This window comes from Harmonia axyridis, chromosome 3 (genome assembly GCF_914767665.1).
Source record: "Harmonia axyridis chromosome 3, icHarAxyr1.1, whole genome shotgun sequence".
Classification (NCBI taxonomy): domain Eukaryota; kingdom Metazoa; phylum Arthropoda; class Insecta; order Coleoptera; family Coccinellidae; genus Harmonia; species Harmonia axyridis.
The window spans coordinates 15623187-15649124 of NC_059503.1; the positions used below are offsets into that span (position 1 = coordinate 15623187).

General features: G+C 32.6%; 1 protein-coding gene across 9 annotated transcripts in view; it reads left to right on the forward strand.

The window, feature by feature from the left end:
- Positions 1-438: 438 nt before the first annotated feature.
- The window catches only part of LOC123677041, a 39225-nt gene continuing 13725 nt past the window's right edge, over positions 439-25938 (forward strand). For 8 of the 9 annotated variants that reach the window (XM_045613458.1, XM_045613453.1, XM_045613456.1 and 5 more), the window contains exons 1-5: positions 439-637; positions 9329-9547; positions 16672-16815; positions 21831-21992; positions 22052-22240. In XM_045613458.1, the coding sequence (XP_045469414.1) occupies positions 9394-9547; positions 16672-16815; positions 21831-21992; positions 22052-22240 (649 nt within the window). In that variant the 5' untranslated portion in view covers positions 439-637; positions 9329-9393. Of the gene's footprint in view, positions 759-9328; positions 9548-16671; positions 16816-21830; positions 21993-22051; positions 22241-25938 lie in introns of all 9 variants that reach the window. The other variant, XM_045613454.1, reaches the window with a different exon arrangement.

The following is a 25938-nucleotide window of genomic DNA, read 5'->3' on the forward strand; positions in this document are numbered from 1 at the left end:
GAGCGGCAATTTGGCTAGCGACGGCCATGCTGACATAAAATTGTTTCACAATATGATAGTTATGCTATCTGTGTTGTTTTTTCCTTTTTTCTCTTTGACTTATCTTTTTCATGTTGGAATGTCTTATGGGATCAATTAATTAAGGTAAGTATTATTATTATTTACATATGTATTAACGTTTTATACATTTGAAAAGTGACTTTGATTAGACTATACTATTATCTGATTATGACAGCCCAATATAAGTTCTTCGAAAACCGCAGTAATCATTTACTAGAAGAGGGATAGTTAACGTGACAGGAAAGCAAAGTAATTTACACATCATGGAACAAGAAGAGGGGGGATGTCGAAGATGCCAAAACCGACTGCAGTACCGATGAAGAATTTCCCAATAAACGCATCCAGAACCGATCTGAGGGCAGTCTTACACGTAGCTCCGAGTTGAGCACATTACGCAGCATTCGCAAACCCCGAAAATCGGGAAATTCGAGGGGGACTGGAAAATAAACGAAGAGACGTCGGCGCATTGACCCGGAGGTTGGTGGCGTCTGTTGCCACGCATACTGCGATCCGGAGTTTGCAAAAACAGTTTCGTGTTAGTTATCGGTCACACGATATTAGACATTAACAAATACGTGTAAGTATATGTGGTTTATGTGTGGTCTGGAGGCATGTGACGGGTTTTGATGTGTCGGCTGATATTTCCACACGTCCGCTCGCGCCTAAGGGAAAATTGGCAGACTTCTATCGATCGTCAGGTCAGAATAGAAAACTTGGTTACCGTATACGGTATAATTTCACGCCTTTGTTGTTCTTCCTGGTGGCTGGTTGATTTTAAGGTTTTTAACGCTTATTTATCGTGCGTTCGGTGTGTCATGTTTCTGATCGAAGTTTCGGCCGGCGAAATTAAATGCTAATTGGGAATAAATGGGGATTATAGGGAAGGGAGGAATTTTTAATTATTCTTTCGTTATATCAACAGAGATTTATTGGATTAGGTCATTCGGGCCGTCAGGGCTAATGAAGGCCAATGAATTTATTAATTTGTTAAATTAAATACACCGTTATCAACCATCAATAAACTAGTAAACGATGAAGTAGTACAACAGGTGATCTATTTATTTATAAATTTATTTATAATGAACAGAAATTAATACCACCTTCTGGGATTCACAAATATTACTGGAATATGGGATAAAAATGTGCAGCCAAAAATGTACAGGCTGGGCAAAATTAGACACTTCCCCTTGGAAGTCCCATTTTTAACTAGATAGGCGAAAATTGATGTCGCTGTCAGAGGGGCAATTTTCATGAGAAAGTCATTGGTGAAAACCGCAACTTCATAGCTTTCACCCTCACATAGTTACCGCGTGTTTTTTGAAAATGTTCATTTTCGAAATATTGCTGTAACTTTTCTTCCGTTGAAAATTTTCTATTTCTGTAAAATTATTTTCGAAGCCATTTTTACGTAGAATTCGATGACGTTAATTGAAATTTCAGCGAACTGACATTTTAAGAGGTATCGCTATAGTTTTTTTTTTCTTGAAATAATACAACCTAGAAATGTCTACATTTTTGAATAGCGCTATAAAATAAATTTCCAAAAATATATCTAGCATAATTTCCCGAAGTCATGTTCTAGATACTGAATTTTCCAATTTTATCTCTTGGGCATCTTTCATCTCTCTTCTTTAGAGTGGATCGACTTCTTATAAATTATATATTTTAATCTTCCTTATATAAAGGTAAAAGTTCATAGATGTTAGGTCAGTTCACCTAGCTGGTCACTTGCTGGGATTTCGAACATGACTTCAGAAAAATATCAAGTATGCTATATTTTTGGAATGGTAATTTTGATCTCTATCGAAATATGTTGAATTTGAAAAGAAGAAAAGTTAGAGCAATATTTCAAAAAACACCCTTTAACTATGTAACGGTGATAGCTATGGAGTTACGGTTTTCACCAATGAGTTAATCATGAAAATAGGTCCTCAGACACCGACATCAGTTTTCGCCTATCTAGTATAGAAATGGGACTTCCCCTTCAAAAGTGTCACCGACAGTATTGTTTTTTCAAAAGGAAGTGAAAGTTATATTCGAAAATTTCCATATTGGAAAATATTTTTCGACCATCATAATTTCAAGGATAAGAATAGAAAACGTCCTTGAAAAGATTTCCTCTTCAAATCTATTATTGACGAAACGGATTTTTACGATATGAATCTGCCAATGGATAGATTTTTCAGTATGCTTCTTTTTGAAAAAATAGAATTCATAAACATTTCTTTATAGTAGATCACCAAGGCGATAATCATTTTCGAATAATTGAACTTCAAATAACGTTTTGTATTGATAAACAATGGAGAACAAATAAGAGTTCTCAAAGACCTCTATCGACAAAACTAGCCCATAGAAAAACTTTTGCCTATTGGACTTCTTGTTTGGAATGACTTAGACAATTCGACAGGCGGCCCTTCTCTCTAATGAATTATGCTGTATATTTTCACAAAAAAAAAACAATATTTTCTAGTGATACGATCTTAACGAAATTTTGCATCAACCTTTCACTGTAGTGCTACGGTTTTCTAAATTTGAGTTGACTCGGGTGGGTATTTTTTTGAATATTGAGAAAACAAAAAAAAATTAAAATCTCCAGCACATTCCGTTCGAAAGTTATCGAGCACAGGCGGTCGGACGGACGAACAGAATTGAAATTAACCTTGGACCTCTTATCAGTGGTTGGAACCAATTGTTTGAAATCACTGAAAAATAACGAACAAACAACAGTCATTTTAACCTGAACTTGGGAATCAGATGTAAATCCTATAAAATTCGAATTGAAATTTCACTCACCTTAAAAATCGAGAACCCAACTCCAGTTCATGCATTTGAAAACTCATAACAAAAGGAATCCGACATATTCTACTCAAAAGTTAAAATTTATAGATATTTATTATTTGAACATTTTAAAATAGAATTGTCAGATTTCGACTATTCTTTCGTAATTGGAATAACTGAAATATTACCATGAAAAAGCTGTTCTAACCCAATTGGATACATTTTTCATTTAAATTCCACTGAATTTTTCACACAGCTTCAAAATAAACAAAGCCGAATGTATTCAGTACTCAAGTTTGAAACATGCATGTATTACATTAAGAAGCAGTACAAATAGATATGATCCCCAATCGAAACATCCACATTCTTTAGAATTGAATTTGTTCCGTATACTTTGAAGGTAATATCTAGGTATATATTTCTTATCCGTATATATCCAAGAATTGAGTACACAATTCGAATATATCTTCTTTAGGATGTATTGTGATACGATATGAAATGGCTTTATGTAGGCCAACAAATTAGATTCATTTCAAAGTCCACAAAGAAATATCTCATGCATTTAGGATGCGGATATTCCTTTCTTGAATACATATTTTTTTAGTCGATTAGTATTTACGTTTCATTATTGAATGTATCTAGCATGTATTATCCATTCCCATTAACATAAGTGCTGCACATTGAGATCTACGTTGGAAGTATTTGCCCTATATATTTTCCTAAAAGAACTTATGTAAAATCGAGCAGCCAGCCTCCAAAGTTCTGTTCAAAAACATTTACAATATGTCGTCGCTTTTTGGTGCTCGTTCCCTAAACAGATCGCTATATCATTTCATCAAGCTGTCAGTATTTTTCGAATTCTAAGCAGAGAATGGTCTCAAACTAGTTTATAGATAAAATATCAGCCGCGGCAGTCAATCTAATACTTTGCTGCCTAGTAAAACAAATAACTATTTCACTGAAAAGCCAACATTCACATTGAGGTGAAAGATATTTTAACCTTAACATTTCGAATAGACCAACCCAAGAATGATTTAGTATGTCAATTTAGAAATGGTGTAGCTACCAATGAGCATTTTTGTACTTTGGTATATATAATAAAGTACTGACTCGATTTTTATGAAGTGATTTTGTGCTCTAATATTGAATATCAAACTTTCGAAATTTTATAAATCGTAAGCAATTATTAAACAAGAAGTCAGTAACTACAAAAGTAGCAAACCTTCCATTCATCAATTAATCAACTTGGAAATATTCCAAAGCGCGGCAGAAACTCATTTTTCAAGCATCAAACCGAATTCTGTAAGAAAGATGGAAAAAGTTAACTAATGATGGACAATTATTTGACGAACACGTAAGTATTCTCTACAATAAAACATCAAATTCTCCGAGGAAATAGAGACTAACTATTTATATTCCTCAAGTTAGAGGCAAGTTGGGCCAAATGAAAGTCAGTTGGAATATTGCCCAGAAATGTACAATACTGTGGTTCAGAATCCCTCAACGGGGCTATAAAACTGGATTCTATTCAAGTTGCGAAGGTAGCTGCGTGCAATTACTGAAATAAATTCGCACCAGGACTACAAGGGAGGGATCTATATTGATTAAGTAGTGGCAGACTGATAACCCCTATTATACAAACGATTTTCTTGCATGCAAGAAGCCCTGGGAGTCAAGAGTTGTGCCAATGCCAACCTTGCGTTGTAATAGTTGTTCATACTTTCATGAAGGTTCTATAAGGGACGTTGATTAACTTGTCCTGTGAATAATTCAACACGGCTTTAATCATGGCCTATTAATTTGTTAACGTCATTACGTACAAACGGGGTCATGTAATATATAATGTATTCATAGCCTGTTTTTCTTCCAACAAAATATACAGGGTCCTCCAGATTTTAGTTTAATAACTTTGGTGTCGAACTCTTTTCATGAAAAAAAGGTCATATAAACATATATCCTAACAAGCTTCGTTTTAGAGATACAGGGTGTTAAAATTTGGAAAAAATCAGTTTTTCACTAATTATTCTTCAAACTGAACATGTTGAATGATCCGGAGAAGCAACTTTGTATCAAAATAATTGTTATTTATAAAATTAAAAAGCTGGAGCTCGATATCACAAGAGACATAATAATGATAGAAAGAAGGCAAAATAAAACAGGACACAGTCCTATTGAAAAGAGGAAGAAGGGGAAGAAGAAAAAATGAAAAAATAACTTTTATTTAATTAAATTAATATTCAATTCAATTGAATTTCCATCAAGTTTTCAAAGATTTTTTTATCAAACCCTACTTCTTACTACTTTACTTGACATACTACTAGAAAAACATTCCTGACAAGTTTGATCGAAAAACTTCAAAGGCTTCAAATTTTAAAGTCATACAGTTTTTCGCAAAATTTGTTATTGCGCTAGAACTCAAAATAATAAACATAGTTAGAGGGAGCATTATGTCATTTTCAGTAAGCAAATTTTGTCCCCAAAATGAACTATCAAATTTGACATGAAACGCGCGGAAATGACAACATATCAGTGATACGATATTTCACTCAATTCGCGAGTTTCTCCACAAAGAATGCACTTCTTATGTCCCATAGTGAATCAACTTTTCATATTAACTCAAAATAGAAATGAATACCTTAATATTTCAGAAATTCAGAAAACAAACATAAAGCGCGCCAAACGACGTGAAAGAACCGATGACACTAGGAGAGCAAAAGTTGCCAAACCTTGGATAAATTCGACAATTAGGAAAAATATCGGATTCCAAATATTCAAATTTTCATATTTAATCGGGAATCACTAAAATGAATATATTTCATTCAATATAATAAACATTCATAACGATATAGTTAAATTGTGGATTTGAAAATATATCACAATCCGACAACGTTATATAACCATGTTGGGGACAAAAATTACTTCCTCTATCTATGTTTATTTCTCTATGCGCTAAAATCATTTCATCAATTGTCCATGAAAGAAATCTTCCTGTAAAGGCTTTCCATTCTTTCTCGAATCGGAAAAATTGGATGGGTGAGAAAAAAATTATGAATTCACTGAAAAGCTCCACCATATCTCGTGCCACATTAATAATTTTGAGGTACGTTCAACACCAGAGGAAATCCAACCCTGTTCATGAATAATTCAAGGTATAAATTTCATTCTACGATTTACAGAAAGATGTTTCATTCGATGTTTCCTCCACGTACGTACTCTTTCGATGATAATAAGTTACAGCAATTCCTTATACACCATATTCCTACCAGTTTATGAGTTTTTTTTACTCGAGGATAAAAAAAATAGTTAAGTGTGAAATTAGAAAGGTGATTTGCCATTCAATAAAAAAAATCGGTTTCTATACCACATTGATCCTCCTTGCTCGAGAATACAATCTATGAAATTTTGTAGCAAAAAAAGATGGGATAAAATTCAAAAAATCATTTCGAATAAAAATTCGCCATGGAGCCAAAAAATTAATCAAATTGCAGGGCGATTTTCTGACTTGTACATATATTTCAACCGAAGGTTTCTGAGGTCAAAGGAAACACTTTTTTCCGTTAGCATTTTTTCCGATTCAGCCCGTTTGAAAAGATATATAATATAATAACATACAAAGTAATAAAAAAAAGAAAATAATAAGAAATAAAAAGAAATAGCTTACTAACTTAAAAAGAATCAAAAACAATGCTATTTCTTCTGGTTTCTCGATTCATACTTGTAACAGCTCAGTGCTGACTAAATATAACACGAGGTAGTTTTGGGTTAGAATATTAGACATAGAACATAGAAGTTACAAAGTTGTCTTCCCTACAAATAACACTTTCAATTTTACATATTATGTATCTCGAAAATGGAATGGAATCGAGGGAAATGATTTTCGGAATATAATTTTTTATTGATGTGATGAATCTTCCATCAAAGTCCGGTCAACTCCAGATTGCCTGCTGTACAAAGTGAGAAAAAATCGAATCGAAAAAAATAGTGAAGGAAAAAATGTACAAGTCGAAGACTCATTCTGTATATAAATACAATCCATTCTTCAATATTTTCCTTTCTATCATGTATTGAAATTCCATTCATTCAAGGCTATAAATATTCGTAATCAAATTATATTGTTCTATGTTCTCCCTAAATCGATATTCCAAGGGTCTTCCATCCCGGAAATAATTCAACCAGTTGATTGAAATGAATCATTCCTAGGATCTATAACGAATATAAGTCACATAGCTGAGGATATTAATCAGAAATGGATCAAAGCGTCGTTTGGACGATATGGGGATATTGGGGCTCATATTTCTTCATCAAACGTGAAACTGATGTAACTTCCACCAAGTTGGCCCGGATGGATTGAAATATAAATCAATATCTTCCATATGTGACAAACGATATTATTTTCGAGGGTCGGTGACCTTTTTTTTACATTAGGAAAGATGCTCTCGTAAAATTCTATTATTATCGCACAAAGTTCACATAAATGGTGTATTTTTTGGAAGTTTCCAAATTCCAAGAGGTATCTAAATTCAAGAGACGAAACAATTTTAATACAACTAGAAGATATTAGCCATTTACGGTATTTCATTTTATATTCCTTAGTCCCATAAAATATTTCAAAATTTATAATCGATCCTTCTGCATCTTAGTACATTCTGTTAAATCTTGTTTAATGTTATTGTTATAACTGAAACAGATTCTATTGGTGCGTCAGGATTAGCTCCTTAAGAAAAGTGTAAACGATATTAAAATGAAATCATACTCGAACAACAGATTTCAATTTGTAGACTGGATGGCCAATAAATCCTCATAGAACTGAAGTCAAATATAGGATATCAGAGGATTCTATCCTGGGTCCATAATCAGCAGAATCCTAAGATGGGCTGAGCATCTAAGCAACCAATTGAAAAGTCCCCGGTCTACACATTTTTTGGCAAAATTGGATTTTATTATTCAACATAGTTGCCTTCGAGGGCGATACAGCGATTTAAGCGATCTTCCAACTTTTCGTTACCATTTTTGTAGTACGATTTGTCTTTCGCTTCAAAAAAGGTCTCAGTTTCGGCGATTACTTCTTCATTGGCGCTAAATTTCTTTCCAGCGAGCATTCTTTTGGGGTCTGAGAACAGGAAAAAGTCGTTTGGGGCCAGATCTGGCGGATAAGGTGGATGCAGAAGCAATTCGAAGCCCAATTCATGCAATTTTGCCATTGTTTTCATTGATTTGTGACACGGTGCATTGTCTTGATGAAACAGCACCTTTGTTTTCTTTGAATGGGGCCGTTTTTTATCGATTTCATCCTTCAAACGATCCAATAACTCTATATAATAATCGCTGTTGATGGTCTGGCCCTTTTGGAGGTAATCAATGAATATTATACCCAGAATACTGATGCCATAACTTTGCCAGCTGACTGTTGTGTTTTTCCTCGCCGTCTTCGGTGCTCCTTTCAACACGTTTAAATTTAGCATACCAATCGATGATGGTTGATTTGCCTGGTGCAGACCCCGGAAATTCTTCATCAAATCAAGATTTTGCTTCAACTGTATTTTCCCCTTCAAAAAGCAATATTTTACCAGCAGACGAAATTCTTTTTTTCCATCTTTTTTCAAATGACAAAAGTAGCTACACTCATAACGCAATATCTCACAAACTATTGGTCTGACTGCTATCAAATTTTGACATGTATAATACTCGTATGTAAAAAGCTATCAACCTATCGTCATTATTAAGATGTATAAAAACCAGGTGTATTAACTGATTAGCTTTTGTTTTGCCAATTTTGAGAATATTAGTTAAGCTGTAGGTAGCGCAATCAACAAATTAAGATTCTTGTTATTTATTATTTATGAGTTTTGTGCCATTATCCACCTATATATGTATATCTTTCATTATAGTTATGATCTATGGAAGGAATTCTTGAAATTGAATTACCAATAAACTCTCTCTCTCTCTATTACAAATATTTGAATTCATTCCAGTAAACGTTTCGTGTTTTGTTTCACGACTATGCACGATCATACTCGGTTACACATCGCTTTTGATTGATCAGTATCGGGTTTTAATTAATGTATCCAATCGAAATCAACGGAAAAAGTGCGAAATGACAAGTATGACATCGCGGCGGCGCCACGAACTAAAACTAATATTTTCAATTTGGTCGAATGTCATTCCATTCAAAAATTGACGAGTGCATTCACCATGTTTTTAGACATCTTAGTGATGATCAAAAGAATAAGATCAATAGCTGATGCTTCCAGAGTGACTTATTAATAGCGAATATCGATATACGTCAATATATGTACGAAGATATTGACATTTATAACCATATTTGACAATACATGTCATAGAAATATTTCCTGAGTGCACCTTGTTGTCAAGTAAATATCTGTGTTCGTTATTTTCTATGAAAGCAATAATTATGAGACGGAGATACTCCCTCAGGCTTAAACGTTTCAGACTCGCATATTCCTGTATGAATAATTTTCTTTCATTGCAGGGAAGTATAACGACCATGTTAGCTAAAAGTGGGAATACTTTAGAGAAGTATTACAGCAATTGGAGATGAGATTTTCCGTCTTGAGTTTAATGCTGCTCTCGTATTTCCCCCTAACGATACCCGGTCAACTTTTACAACCGCCTCGCAATTTTTTTCCTGATGAGGACGAAGATGAACCTACAGAAATTGATCAAGAAAATGAAGAAACTAATAGTACAGGTGAGTCATTAAATTTTGAATTTTTGATTGTTCTCTTTGATTTTTTGGTCTCTACTCAAAGGAAAATGATCTTGGATTGATTGAAAGTAAAATGACTTTTTTTCTGTGACGGGAAAAATATTTGACATTTTATCTGTGTTGACAGGTAACAAAATATGACTTTTCAAGAAATTACTTTTTTCCCCGGGAAAAAAGTGAGTACTTTTTTCCCGGATATATATTTATCTACATATAGATAAAGGAATAATAATAATTCGACCACACTGTTGATGGCTTTTGTTGTTGTGCCAGTTCCGAAAAATAAGCCAATAACACTGTCTCCGAGAAAGAACTGCATATCTTTTTCATTTTCCATTTCATAAATCTTGAATACGCGGTTTCGTAAATTTTCCGTGATTTAGCTGGCAATAATTTTCGTGACGCTACTTGCGCTGCTTCTATCAACTCCGGTGGAGTCAGAGAAAACTCGGAATCAGACATTTTTTTAACTTCATATTTTTCAACAAAATAACTACTAAACAATTATTACTGAGTTCGCAATTTTTGAAACAAATCACTAAATTTAATTGACAGATATTTGATTTCTTTGAAGTTTCCCTTAGCAACGCAGGTCTAATTGCAGCTTACTAGTTTAAAAATTCAAATTTCATATCGATAACAATCTGACTTTAATATATTGTAATAATATGTTCTTTAACTATTAAATTGTCGTTTTTCCTGTCACAGAAAAAAATATTAGATTTTAGATCTCGGTTTTTTGTCTCCCTCCGCTTCGCGTCGGGAGACAACATAACCTCGAGCTAAAATCTAATACTTTTTTCCCTTGTATAATAAATAACTATATTTCCGCAATCCTTATTTTACTCTCACGCTTAGAGATGCTGTAGGTAGGGATTCACAGCTTACATTAATTTTCAAGCTAATTGGCTTGAGCTTGACTGGATTTCAAGTCAATCTTAAGTCAAGTATTTATTAATCAAGTGCTTGAATCTTATCAAGCTACTTGATTTTCATCAGTTTTATTGTGTAGTAACACATAAATAAAAAAATGATAAAATGAGATAGAACGTTGCAAAAAACTCTTCATCTATTAAACTTATTGTATAAAAATATCAACTTTTTTTAAATAGAAACATAAATTAAATCACTATAAATCATAACAAAATAAAAATTAAAAAAATAAAGTTTCTTTATATTGAGAAACCTGCAGGCTTTATATGATTTCATAATTTTCCATCCAGGATCTAAGACACATGAGGCATCCTATAGATTTGTCGCCTAACCTATTGCGGGTTTTTTAACTGTAAAAGCAGCTCTGGAAAATTGTCTTTCAACAGGAGCTGAATATTCTGGCGTTGATCAAAAATCCTTGGCCATTCTGGCCAAGTTTGGAAAAATATTTCTGAAACTACCAAAATCTACCAATAGATTTCATAGAAATGTGAGAAAACTACTAATAAAGTTACACTGGCGAATGCTTCAGTCTCTCGGCGCTCGAGGAAACCCCTTTAGTCTAAGCGCACACGAGATTGTAGAAATATATGCCGTGCGACGCGTGCATATCAAGCTCAAGTAATATCAAGTATCTTGATATCAAGTCAAGCAATAAATATCTAAAAATCGAGTCAAGCCAAGCTCAAGTATGTAATTTTTCACGAGCTAGTTAATAGACCGATTTCTAGAGATTTGTTGAACAAATTGGCGAATGCGCCGATATCTATTCCCAAAATTGGCTACCGACATAAGAAATAGGAATCAACATTCATGTGAATTATTACATAATTAAAAACAAAATATTACATAATATATAACATTCTTTTCTTATATCAGGTCATACAAAATATAAATATAAATCAATAAATGTACAATTTTGCTAAATTCGAACGCATGAGTGTTGGAATTGCCTTCTACAACGAGTATTATACGATATTTTCTCTATTTCAGTCAAGTTTTGTGAAATATTGTCGAAATTCAATGAAAATTCAGACTTTACATCCTAGTGAATTTTGTATTGTATCTTGGCAGTTGGTGTGACTGTTACGAACATTGACAGTTTACGGAATTTGATTATGAATCGTACGTTTTGAATTTTGAAATAATTTACAATTACGAATTAAATGGGTTAGTTATATCTGACGAAATCGATTTAACACCACCAGAATTTAGAGAAATTGCGAATAATGTTGCAAATCATTTCACTATATCCGAATTATATTATATTGACCTCAGAGGAAAGAATTCCTCTGAGATATTGACAATTATTGACGTTTGTTGAAATTTGACAGGAATGGAAGTCAATATAGACAACCACAAACCGAAAAATATAACCGAAAACGATGCTGTGATATGAGTTCATTACAGCACTGTTTTTAGAACTGTAATGAACTCATTACGATACTGAAATAGGGAAAGTATATTACAATTTATCTTTCACATTTGTATCCATCATAAAAAAAACGAAAGTCAAAAGAAATTCCACTTTTTTTTGGCAGACCATATAGGAATCGATAAGCCCTCCGAGGATTAAACTTATAGAAGATATAAAGTTTTTGTAGCTCGGAAAAGTTTAAAGTGCAATTCAGAACATGATAACTACGAAGTGTCCAAGAAATAACTCGAGAGAATCCAAGTTTTTATCGACTTCTGTAATATCGATCTGGAGTTAAAATAGGAAAAAAAGATTTGATGTACAAAAATCAGTGACTTATGATATTCTCAGGAGTACAGATAGTAAAATCAGAATTGCATAACTATTCTTTTAGGGATATTCAAAGTTTTTGAATTACACATCCTGATTACTCATATTGAAAAAGATGCAACTATCATTTTCAAGAGTTCCGAGCCATTAAGAGAGAATTGATAAACACCAATTAGGTATACGAATAATAAATTGGAACCTGCATTATTTACGAATCGCATCAATACCATTTTATATTCATAAATGCAAGCTTATTTTGAGTCAGATTATCACTTATCACGTAATATTGGTTTGAAACAATACATTTTGCATCATTGAATATTCCAATCTCTATGATGCGATTACCGATATTGGAATAAATGCATTATATCCGAAACTATCTACATTGACGTCAATGAAAATTGTTAGCCATTTGCAAATTTGTTGATACATTTGAAATTGCTTCGTCTGTGTTCCGGCCTATTCTATTTGAGTCTCATTTATGTTTCACATATGATAGAATTTGAGTCCATGTAGTTACTACTGTAATAAAATCCACATAGTTGATACCTACACAAGGTGATTTATCATAATCCGGACAAACAAATATAGTCGAGAGAATCATTTTTGCCTCATAACATTTACCTTGTTTTTGAAGCAGGGTGTTTAACGTCATTCCTGAGCAATATTCTATTTTTGAGTGCTCAATTCAGAAAAGATCAAGAACTCTGGAAAAAAATTTCAAAAGGACTTGATTTTTTTGCGTTCCCAAGTTGAATTTCATTTTCTGAATGAACTCAATCTTCTAAGAATTCTTGTGAAAGAATTTTTTCATAAAACGAACAATTTTTTTGGCTAGTTAATAATGAAATACCTTATACTGGGTGGTCCAGTATCTGCTGCCGAAATTATCCACTGATGTAGATATAGGAGTCCAATGATCCTTTTCCTATTGAAAATCTACACCACCGTATTTTTTTCGAAAAAATTATTTCATTTCTGAAATCAGGAGAGTTTTACAGAAAAAAAGGTCTCTGGAATTTTTTTCCTAGAATCGAGTACAAAAAAAAACACTATCCATAAAAATAAATTATTCAAATTTCCACATAGATGGCCATGGATTTTTAGATAGACTCTCAGAGTAATAATCATAGATAGAGGGAGCACTATGTCATTTTCAGTACGCAAATTTTGTCCCCCACTTGAAAAATCAAATTTGACATGAAGCGCGCGGAAATGAAAACATACCAGTGATACGATATTTCACTCAATTCGCGAGTTTCTCCACAAAGAATGCACTTCTTATGTCCCAAAGTGAATCAATGTTTCATATTAACTCAGAATATATTGAAATAAATATCTAGATATATCAGAAATTCAGAAAACAAACTTCAAGCGCGCTAAACGACTTGAAAAAACCCATGACACTAGGAGAGAAAAAGTTGCCAAACCTTGGATTTCAGCAGGTAGATACAGAAAATAATAAATAGTTTGCTTTTTATAAATTCGACAATTAGAAAAAAAATCGGATTCCAAATATTCAAATTTGCATATTCAATCGGGAATCACTCAAATAAATATATTTCATTCAATATAATATACATTTATAAAGATATAGTAAAATTGTGAATTTGAAAATATACCTATCACAATCCTTCAACGTAATCGAACCATGTTGGGGACATGTGAAAATTGACTCTATGGAGATGGATAGACTTAATTTTGACATTTCCATAATATTAATATTAATTGAATACTATATGAAAGCATGACAATAAACTACACCAATTTTGTACTTTCAATGATAGTGTTTGCTTTGTATTGCATTATCTCAAAAACAGTACATTCTAAACAAACTTCATGACATTTTTTTATTAAAACCCTGTTGATTTCAGAAATGGTATAATTTTCTGTCAAAAAAACAGTGGCGTAGATTTTCAAAAGGAAAAGGATCATCGAATCCCTTTATCTACACCACTGGATAATTTTGGCAGGAGATTATTTCCTGGTTCGAAACACCTTGAAATTAAAATAATGAATATAATAATATTAAAGTTATAAGTAAGAAATGGATTTTTTTAAAACTTTAACACCCTGTATCTCGAAAACGAAGTACATTAGGACATATGTTTATATGATTTGAAATCTGGACCATCCTGTATATTTGAAGGTTGAAAGGTTTCACTTTTAGTTGAAAATGTAATTTTTATCTTCAATAGTACAAAATTAAAGCCCTTAAAAGTTAAAACTAGAGTTAATTCCACCACTCTACATAAAAGCTTCCAAAGTTAACCATAGAAAAAACTAATTCAACGATCATATGTAATTGAAAAACCAGACGTTAACAAGCTCCGATCTCACATGCGAATTTCAATCTGCCACAGAAAATGAGAGCGAACAATTCAGTTTAATGATTTGAGTAATTTGAAGTTGGTTCCGAACTTACCAGTGAAGCCATTCATCAATGGATTTGAATTAACCGATATTGAACGATTCAGTGAACACGTCGGATGCACTGATAAATGACTTACCTATTTGAGAACTTTCAGCATCGGTAAGTTGCGGTTTCGATGCTTAATGAGCCACTTAAATCAATTCTTCAGAATCAGTTTGGATTAACGTAGTTGTTAATTTGTGAAAATCGAACTTGATTGAACTGTAACTTCTATTGGAGTTGAATGAAGTTCCAAAAGCCGAGTTTAACTGGTTATTCAGTTTAAACTATTTTCTTGGACTATTGTGGAGTAGTTAATAGCATATCATTGGTCTGACTCTTCTGACATTTTTTCAAACATTCGTTTATTATTTATTCTCTTCTTTACCCGTTCATCAATTATTTACGTTGTTATATTTTTCAAAGATTCCTGTATTTTTTTATTCGTTCATCAATTACTAACAAGACTATCATTGGTATATTGATTTTATTTTCCATGTTTTAAAGGAAAGGTTGTGCTTTAATTTTGCGAACTGCGGCTGCAAAATTTTCACCATTTTTGTAGCAAATTCGAACAATTTCAATGCGTCGTTAACTGTCTATTGTTCCATTTTTAGTAATGGCTTAGTTTTCACTTGTCAAATGTCAGCTTTCTAGATAGCAATCTACTCAAATTGAAATATCTTGTTGTAAAACCCTACTATGTAGTTTTTCCTTGAAAACTTAGACCTATACCAGTCATTTCATCTCAGTATTTACTCAGTAGTCAGTAAGCATTCAGATCAGAGATATAATAAATTATTATCAGCAGTTATCCCAATTTAAAAAAAAATTCTTGAAGTTAGGGAAAAGAACTTCAAAATAATTATTGCCTTCTTTTTCTTCCTTTATTTTCTTCTTCTTCATCTTCTTCCTTGTTTAGTTGTCGAATATTTCGCTTTCTATCGATTAAGAAAGGATATTTCGACTATGAAAAGTTTCAAGAAGTCGATTTAAATGAATTGTGAAACAATTTTTTCTCTTCATCTATTAAATTCATTCAAGTCAACTAAAATTCCCTTGATTTTCAACTTAATTAAATTCTATTCCTTTTTTTATGTAATCAGATCAAAATCAATGAAATCTAGCGAATAGTTCATAGTATAATTAATTTTTCGAAAAAAAACTGGGCCAAAAAGTGTGAAACTATGCCTCTTTATCTTTTCTCCTGAAAAATCACAACTCTTGAAAATTTGCAATGGGCAATCCCTAAGAAATCATTCATGTCCCAACAAACTATATCAAATTTCATCAATATTGAATTGGTAGAAAGCCATAATTGAGGTCCCAAGAATTCTACATTTGTGCATGAGGAAGGCGACCCAATTGACATTGCATAATGCCAAATCAAGTCAAAATGAGATAAGCAGTACGCGGGATCTTGAAAATTTCATGTTCGTGTCTGCTCAGCGTACTATATTCAGTGAAAAATCTAGGCATAACCATCTATAGTCTAAACAGAATATCCATAATGCCATTAAAATCTGATGAGAATTGTTTTGGCCATTACAAGGATATACGGACACACAGACCGACAGACACGAAAGTTACTTAGAATGGTATAAAATAAATTCTTCTGGCAGAAATTTTGAAATTGGAAATCCAAATATTTTGGAATTCTCGGAAAATGAATACGAAATGAATTGATATTTTTGAAATTATTACGAAAATAAACTTCAGATCGCCTCAACTACAAAACCATTGGTATGATTGTACTCAGTAACAAACTCTATTGGTATAGATATAGATTATTTCGTGAAATAAGTGAAATATTGCCTACCTTATTAAATATATTACACCCTGTATAAAGCATTGACCCCCGAACGCCCCTGGAAATAATGTCTAAAAGCTCGAATCTCAAGTGCTCCTAATCTCAGAGCTTATTAGGACAATAATTGAATTTTCTTCACTTCTATCGAATTTCGCACAAAACCTAATCCTTATTGAGATGTTCAGGTTGTCCTTTTGTTCCAGAAAAAGGAATGTACGTGGGAGCGCCTTGCGAATTCACATGCAACGCCAAATTGCACCACGTGTTCTGCAACCCTGTCAGCGGAGAATGTGAATGCGAAAAGAAATATCCAGTCAAGCTCAACCCTTACACTGGATGCAGTAAACGTGAGTATAGCAATTAAAAGTGAAGAGTTACGTGAAAATCCATTAGGCTATAAACTCACTTCATAGCGGAAAATTGTGTTCGTTTTTGAATTCTTATGATGAAAGATTAACAACACAAGGATTTCGTTTTTTCTTCTGCGTGTGTGTTCTCATTTTGGATTTTAGTTATCAGTTATAGCAATGAGGTAAAGTAGGTTATTTCCTATGTGAACTAGTACTCTATAATAAAGAATGACTCATTTCATGGTCAGTGATAATGTGATAGATGTGATTCTGAAATTTGGTTGGATTATAGTTTTTTATAAATCAATAAAGGCAAAAACTTAAAAACTCCCTGAATTGCTCAGCAGTTCGCCCACAACTGTTTAAAATGAAATCTGCTTAGAAAAATCTAAACCACTCTATCGAAATTTTCCTCTTATAAAAAGTATACCATTCAAAATGTTTATAATGGCAAAAGAATTGATAATTTTTTCGACATTTCTTATGTCATTTATATTCAGTAGGTTAATCATGAGAATATACACGCGTCAACAACGTTTAAAATTGTAAAAGTTTGTCATCATAATCAGAGCTCATTTGTGGGTAAAATGTTAGAAGAATTCACGGAAGACTTATTTATTTAATCGACTCACTAGTACAAAGTACGGCTCAGTAGTGGATCTCTTGTATCATGCAAAAAATTTGGATATCAAAATTCTACAAAACGACAAGCAATGAATCCATTAACTAAATAATGTTGTCCATGAATTATTCTCAAATTTCTTTCTGTATTCACAAAATAGCACTGATTTTGAGAAATGCATATTTCCATAATAAAATGGCATTACCTACTGAACACAAATAACATAAGTGATGTAAAAAAAATATTAATACTGCTGCTTTTATAACCAATTTAAATTGCTATTGCAGAACCCTATATCATTGAAATCAAACATAAACATTAAAAAATTGCATGTAGACAAATTTTAATTCCGGAAAAAGTACTTTCTCGAGCGGGACTCGAACCCGCAACCTCCGAATCACTAGTCCAGTGTTCTACCAACCAAGGTTACTGGTTTTTCCGAAAATAAAAATTGTCTGCAAGCCATTATATTATTTCTTTATATTTAATTTACAGACGTTAAAAACCATTATTTTCCTATATAAACCAAAATCAACGAAAAACTCGCCCGAAAATGTTCAAATTTGAAGCATCCTTTTCAATTAAATTGTCACATATAATAAATCCAACACGGATTCAATAAATTTGTTGTTTGCCCATAATTCTTGAAACTCGCAAGCCTATATTATGAAGTGGAATCAAGCATAATCTATGTGGCTATGAAAGGTGTGATTAACGTTTCCATTATGAATACAAAGTACCAGAGATAAGTCATAGGAGGCATAGCAATGTTCAACAACGCACGTTGAATAATAAATCTGAGGGATGAATTGTCTATCCAATATTTCGCGAAGGTGTTATTCTGAAACAAACCGGAGGCACATGCGAAATATCGATTATTGTTTGTATTTAACAATTTCGTGATTATACAGGCATGCAGCAGCACGTTGTGTTTGATTTGTTCGAAAACAAACAATAGATCGGATCCAACATCTCTCCTCTATGATCCACGTGGAGAGGTTTCTCCTTTGGAAACTTTTAGAGTTCATCTTTTATAAATGTGTAAGCAACCCAAAATACTTCAATACTTAACGAACCTAGTATATTTGGGAAGCTGAAATAGGATCAAATTCACGCATCTCTTTAAAAGGAAAAAATATTCAACCAACCAATATATTTTCATTAGGACCATTCAAATAAGTTATACTTGAAGTTGAGTAGCATAGTTGAATATAAATTACATACAGTTATTTTATTTTCACTTTTCAAAAATATGAATAACAATTGATTCACTACATAGCATTTCAGATCTTATATTTTGAATAACTGACATTTTTATGTAAACTGAAATAACTTATATAGGTACATATGGGGGTAAGTACATGTTATCCTAATTGTAATAAATACCTTATTGGAATATGTAGAACTATTCTTGGTGTTAGAGAATCTCTTTAGATTTTTATCGATTTTAATCTGATAAGATCTTCCTGTTTTTTCAATAGTTACATACTTTTTGGCAATCATTACAGGTTTTCTCATTTGCGTATGCCAGATTTATCATCTTTAGATGTAGTATATTTGTTGTTTTTGATTAATTTACTGAGGTTTCAATTTGTTTTTAAAAAGAAAACATGATAAACCTGAAGTATATAAGGTAAGCTGCATTGATTTCCAAAAAGTATATATTGAACAAACTAGAAGATCTTTTCAGATTGATATCAATGAACATCTAAAAAGTTTCCTGAACAACAAGGATTATTCTACATATGCCTTTTCATTTACCTATACAAGTGATATGTAGTTTCTTTTTGAAAATTTCAGATATTTGAAAATTTAAAATCTGAAGAAGCTACTCCCGTAGTGAGACAATTATTGTCAATCCAAGCATTGTACCTAATCCTTAGTAAGAACACTGGAAAACTCTCGAGCCAACTTGAATTGAAAAAAGTTTGATTACAGAGTGTTTTAAACACACCTTATCACACAATATTTCAAAGTCAACGCAAAGTAGGATGAGATACTTGAGCCGACACTTCAATCTTGTTTTCAATGTTTTTTGATAGGAATGTCTGTTCTTGTGAAAAATTCTAAATGAGATCTATGTAGAATTTCAAATTCCTTATTATTCTGAAATTACTAGTTTGTAGCCAAATTTAACGGTCTCAGAAACAAAGATGATTGAATAAAAGTAAATATAATTGGTAATAAATATCAACAAAGAAAAATGGCGAATAGTCAAAATTCTCAAGACCATGGCATAATACTAATAATTCATTATTGTAGAGTACAAAATGTTAAAATTCCAGCAAATAATTACGCAATACCTTCAACTAATACCTACAACCAAAACATGCTGATCAATTGAATATTAAAAACGTAGAAGAGAATCGTTTCGGATACAAGTTTCAAAATAACTAAATGAAAACATAGTATAAGATATCGAAATGCATTTCGATGTTCCAATGAATATTGGATCGTTGAAATTTCAGAAAGAAAACATTTATATCTGCATCCAACGAAGCCAGACTCCGTTGTTTACTTCAAGATGGCCAGGATAAAAACGATCTTGTGTTCATTTACAATTACAGTCCATTCCGGAATTATTGACATCCCGGTTGGCTTTGGAAAATCGAAATTAAGTTGGTACTGGCTCATTCAGTACCATTTTGAATTGCAGATTTCGAGTTGGCATTGGAAATGTCATTGACAGGAGGTTAGATTTCAGTTTGTTTGTGTTATTGGTTTTGATCGAAGAAATTTTGAAACTAAAAAGTTGTATCAATTTCAAACACACATTGATTAGTTTATTTGAGTATTTCTCACAGTACTGTTTGATATAAGAAGAAGGCAAGTCATTACAGCCTGGATTATTAGTGGAAGAAAACCTGTGCAATACGATTTCACCTTCAAAGAATCATTGAATGATTTGATTGTTACCAAAAGCCGAGCCAAAAGCAACCAATATATCAGCCTGGATGAAATTTGACCAAAAAGCATCTGGATTTTACTCAATCAATGACAACATTACATAAACTTAATTGGTTACAAGTTCAAAACAGAAACAGAAAAGTATTATAAGTTGAGTACGATTTTATGGTGAATACAGAGAATATTTGCAACAAAATGTGAATTTCATTTATCTGGAGGAAACTCGGTTATTGGAAAATGCCAGCATTATTCAACAGTGGACTCTAGAAAGAAAGCAAAATGTTTTTCAAGTATATTCAAGGGTAGAAGTAGAAGGACCACTATTTTGAATGCTGGATATTTGGAATTTTAGCTGGATGTTTTGTTTTGACAGTGGTGATCATGAGGATTATATAAATCTATGAAGAGAGAATTATTCTATAATTGGATTGCTAAACAAAGTCTTGGCATTGCATCTATAGTTTATTTATATTCTATATTGAAATTAAGTATTGTTATATCTGTTTTTTGTTCTTCAAGGAGTAATCCAAAAATCTAATAAATTCCAATTGCTTTATAGAATTTTTACTGAGTATTCAATTGAAAAATATATTCAGAAGAGTAACTTGAAGAATTTCTTCACCTCTTACCCACTTGAAGATAATAATAGAATGCAATAAAATTTTAAAATTCACAAATTAAAAATAATTTCATGCAAAAATGCTTTTAGTGAGTGAGTTAAAGCTGTTATGGGCAAAATATTTTATGTAATTTAATAGAAATTTCATACAAGTTTAATCAATCATTCATGTCATGAACAGTTTCAATAAGTAGTGACTTTAGAAAGTAATTTACACATCGGCTGATAAATTGGTTTCAATTTTGAAAGTTACAGTACAACTGTGATGCCAAAATTTTTCATATACTAAATGGATTCTTTGAATTTCTGTCTTATTATGATATGGCTCTTCCATTCTCTAAGCTACACTATTTAAATTTATCAACCAGTTTTTTCTGTTTTCTTCACCAGTTTAGACTCATCAGTAATGCAACAATTTTTGAAGAGCCTTTGGTGAAAAGGAATATGCATATTTTAATGATCTCCAATGGGATCTTTCATGGGCGACTCTTAAATGAATAGATATCTCTTCATTGGATTTCCTTGAAATGAGATAGCATTTCACTATATTTTTACGTTATATAATCTGAATTTCAATTTATGAAATCATGACTGTATGCGTCCCTTCGTAATAATCGTAATTTCGAAAATTCAGGATCTTTTGGATACAAAAATGATGAAAATAATTTAAACTGGTTATTTCTATGATGAACCATAGCAATTTTTAGTGATATTTTTGTAACCAGAAATAAAGCCGCGACTAGACGTTCATGGCCTACTTCGATGTCAATAATTCCTGAATGGACTGTACTATATTTTTGTATTCTGTTCTTATTTTGATATGAATTTCTTATCCACAAATTTTTAATTAATATGATTCTTCAGCCAGAGGATTGGGAGAGATATGCTACTACAAAGAGGCATGTAGATACTCGGACCAACACTCGTCGTGCATTCAAATTCATCACAACGCAATCTGCCAATGCGAAACTGGCTTCCATTCAGTGGCTCTCCAGAAGCCTTCGAAAAGAATATTCTGCGCTGAAGGTAAGACATCAGTTGATAAAGGTGAACGGGGCCTAAAATTAATCCTCCCATTTTTCCAGATCTGGTCGCGATGACGACAGATTTCACCACCTTTGCTGGCGTCCTCTCGGGTATAGCGATTTTAACGGGTCTCATTTGTTTCGTCCTACATTTGTTCAATCAGAATCTTTACGGAAGCAATCGTCGCAGGAGGCATCGGTTCGGAAATGCAAATCTGGCTCCTCCTATCTTATTTTCCAGTGACGCAGGTGAGTTTCGGAACTGATTCTTTCGCTTACGAAAGATACGTGGGGTTATCCCTAATTTGATTTTTCAAAACCATCATTCTTCAATCGATTGATTAATTGAAGTCAATGTTCCTTATAATCTGAATAAAAGATAATAAGTAATTCAGATACAAGTTAAATCAGAGAAATTCTGACGTTACTATAAATTCCTATTCAAATCGAAACATGCGCATTCGCCAATTCGCGTCCAATATGAATTAGACCTGCGCATTCGCCATTTTGAACTTCGGGTAGATCGATAGGTTATGCGGAACTATTGAAATTGCGCAGAAATAGATGCCACGTTTCTTTAATCGATAATTTGGAGGAACTAACAACCACAGATCGATATTCTGTTTTATTATTTTGTAGACAACTCAAATTAGAATGGAAATCATAGGTTATTTTCCTTAAACTCTAATGAATATATCAGAATTATGAGTTCTTCACAAACTCTTGAGTTAATTTTTACAGAAATATATTTGGCTCATGCGGAAGTGATTTTCAGTAATAATAATATAATAAGGAATCATTCATACATTCTCTGTGATTTTGAGTGAGTCTCAAATAAACTTGTTTCCACAATTTAAAAAGATTATAATATCAACACTCTCTATAATTTTTTAGCATTTCTTTCGTCAATTGTGTTCAGTAGGTTACACCATTCATTCATGAAAAAATATACGCATCAACAACTCTTAGAAACAGTTCAATTGTTTTATCGAATTTAGTGGCCACTTATTATACTGAAAGAAATTTAAGAAGAATTCATGAACGACATTATTCAGTTAGTCGACTCACTACTCGTCGTATTGTAGACAAATTTTAAAGTGAATTTTCATCACATGGTACAAGAGTACCAGTACCAAGTACTGAGCCTTGCCAGGTACTTAAAAATTAGTCTACAATACAGCAAACATTTAGTCGATTAACTGAATGATTTTGTTTATGATTTCTTCTTAATTTTCTCTCAGTACATAAAAATAAGCACTGATTGTGATAGAACCATTTAACAATTCCAAAACGTTGAAGCGTGTTTCTTTCCAGAATTAAATGAGAGAACCTACTGAAAACAAATGACATTCTCAAAAGTAATACACTGTGTTGACTCCAATAATGTGGAAATTATAATGATTTAATGAAAATGAGTAATTACCAAATTTTCGTTCATAATTCCAGAATAAAAAAAAAAACATCGCTAAACGGTTTTCAGCTCATTTAATTTCTCAGAGAAAAAGTTCAGAAATTCAGCAACTATTCATTTCTTATACTCAGTATTTTTGTAGATTCCAACTTTAAGCCATAGATTATGGACCAGCCTGTACAAAGTCCATTTTTCATTGATTGCAGTCATCTTTCGAAATTTATTATGTCATTTGAGGAAGATTTTCAAGTGGTAAAGCTATAATAAAAATCATTTTATAGCTTTATGCCGAAATAAACAAGAAGAAGTTAACTTCTCTTAGCTCTCTCTCCAGAAATCGATACTTGCCTAATAAAAATTTCATTTTTGGCTGAACTGCTCTCGAAATATCGTGACGCTAACAACTTATAGTGTCTATTAAGTAATTTCCACTTATAGAACTTTGTTCGTTTTTCAATATTCATTATTAAATTAAAACGCGATGTGTTTAAATTGAATAAATACGATATCATCATTTTATTTTTACATTTAACACGAAACCATGCATAGAGGTAAAAATATCATAACTGAAAATAACATTTACAGGACGATGGCATAGTTCTGCTGATTATATTGGTTGCTCTATATTTTTTCTGAAAATGCTATTATTTAAAATCCACCTTCAAAAATAGTTTATGGGGCCATTCTTGGAACCTATTGGTAGTTTTCGCAAAATTTGTCATGAGCGAAAAAAATTTAATAATTTTTCGTATTTAAAGTTTCAATCATGATATCTTTTTGTACGCGCTGTGATTATATAGTGTGATCCAACGAAAACTCAACACCTCGAATTTTCGGTTTGAAAATGAAAATTTGTAAAATCGCTCGGACCCGTCAATTTCTGATTTGAGGGGGAACAAATTTTCTGCTCTTCGCATCCCCGTAACTGCAACCCCCTAACTGGGATGAGCACAAACCCTTGATTTTGAATAGAGATTAGGGAGAGGTGCGATACCTCATTTTGAAAAATATTATCGAATAATATATCTGATCCTGAAATTTCGCTTCAAAATTTTCATCGATAACGAAAATAACAGGTAAATTAGTGAAAGAGTACTAACTACTAAATACCTTTGAAATGTGTCGGATACGAATAACATTCTCGAGATAAATTTCATATTGCCTCTTTCACTATTTTCGCTATTATTTCATTATCGATGGAAATTTTAAACCAAAATTTATTGTCAGGTAGTACTCGATACGATCTTCAAAATAAGTTGTTCCTATTCAAAATCAAGAGGTTGGGTAACCCCTGTTGGGGGTTGAAGTTACAGGGATGAAAAAAGCGGAAAAGTTGTTCCGAATATGACATTGACGGGTCCGAGCGATTTTCCATATTTGCGTTTTAAAGTCGAAAAATCGAAAAATTCTAAATGTTTGTGTTTCACGCAATAAAGTGTATCCCAGAGTAAATCAATTGCGAGTGACATGCTTGATCTGTCTCATTCGTATGTGAAAAATTACAAATCTTTACAAGCAGATTGTAAATCAAATATTCTGAAAATTTGAAAGGATAGGGATATATAGTGTTACAGCTTACAGAACAGTAGATAAATATTCATTTTCTATAAAAAAGAGGAAATACGACTAATCGAACGCTTCCTTTTAACTATCCGTGTCAATGTCAATATTGCCGACCATTCCTTAAGAAGGAAATTTGTTATTGAAGGCTCCTGATGGTGTTTTCACATCCTGATTGAAATTGTTAATTATTTCCGTTCATCAAGGATTTCTTCCTATCGGGAACTTTAACGTCATTCAATTGTAATTGTTCAATTTACGCGCAATATAATGATAAAATGGAAGTTTGATGCAAATGAAAACTGAAATGGTTATAACGGGTGTCTTTTTTTTGAGGTATATAACTTTAAGTTGGCATTACTGTTCAAGATCTAACCCTCAAGTGTATGTCGAAACACCGAAACTGACTGTTTGGTGCGCTTTTGGGCTGGTGGAATCATTGGTCCGTACTTCTTCAAAAACGATGATGGCCAGAACATAACAGTCAATGGTGATCGGTATAGAGCCATGATTACTAACTTTTTCCTTCCTGAATTGAACAACCATGATGTCCAGGAGCTGTGGTTCCAACAAGACGGCGCAACTTGTCACACAGCTCGTGCCACAATCGATTTATTGAAAGACACGTTTGGTGACCGCCTAATTTCACGTTTTGGACCTGTGAATTGGCCTCCAAGATCTTGTGATTTAACACCGCTAGACTAGAATACTTTCATCGTGACGAAATGATTATGATATATCTATCTGTTCGGGGAACGACCACTCAAAAATAAAAATGGAGTTTTATTTTCATTTTCATTGTTCATTCATGATCAAACAATCAATCAAACATTACTTATTTCATTGATATTAGAATCTTTAAAAAAATTGAAATATCTGTTGATGAAGAATGATGGTATTTGAAATTTCTTCATGAATGTTGTCGAATGTGAGCTCTCGTGGTAAATGCAACAACAAAACGGCAATATTCTAGCAG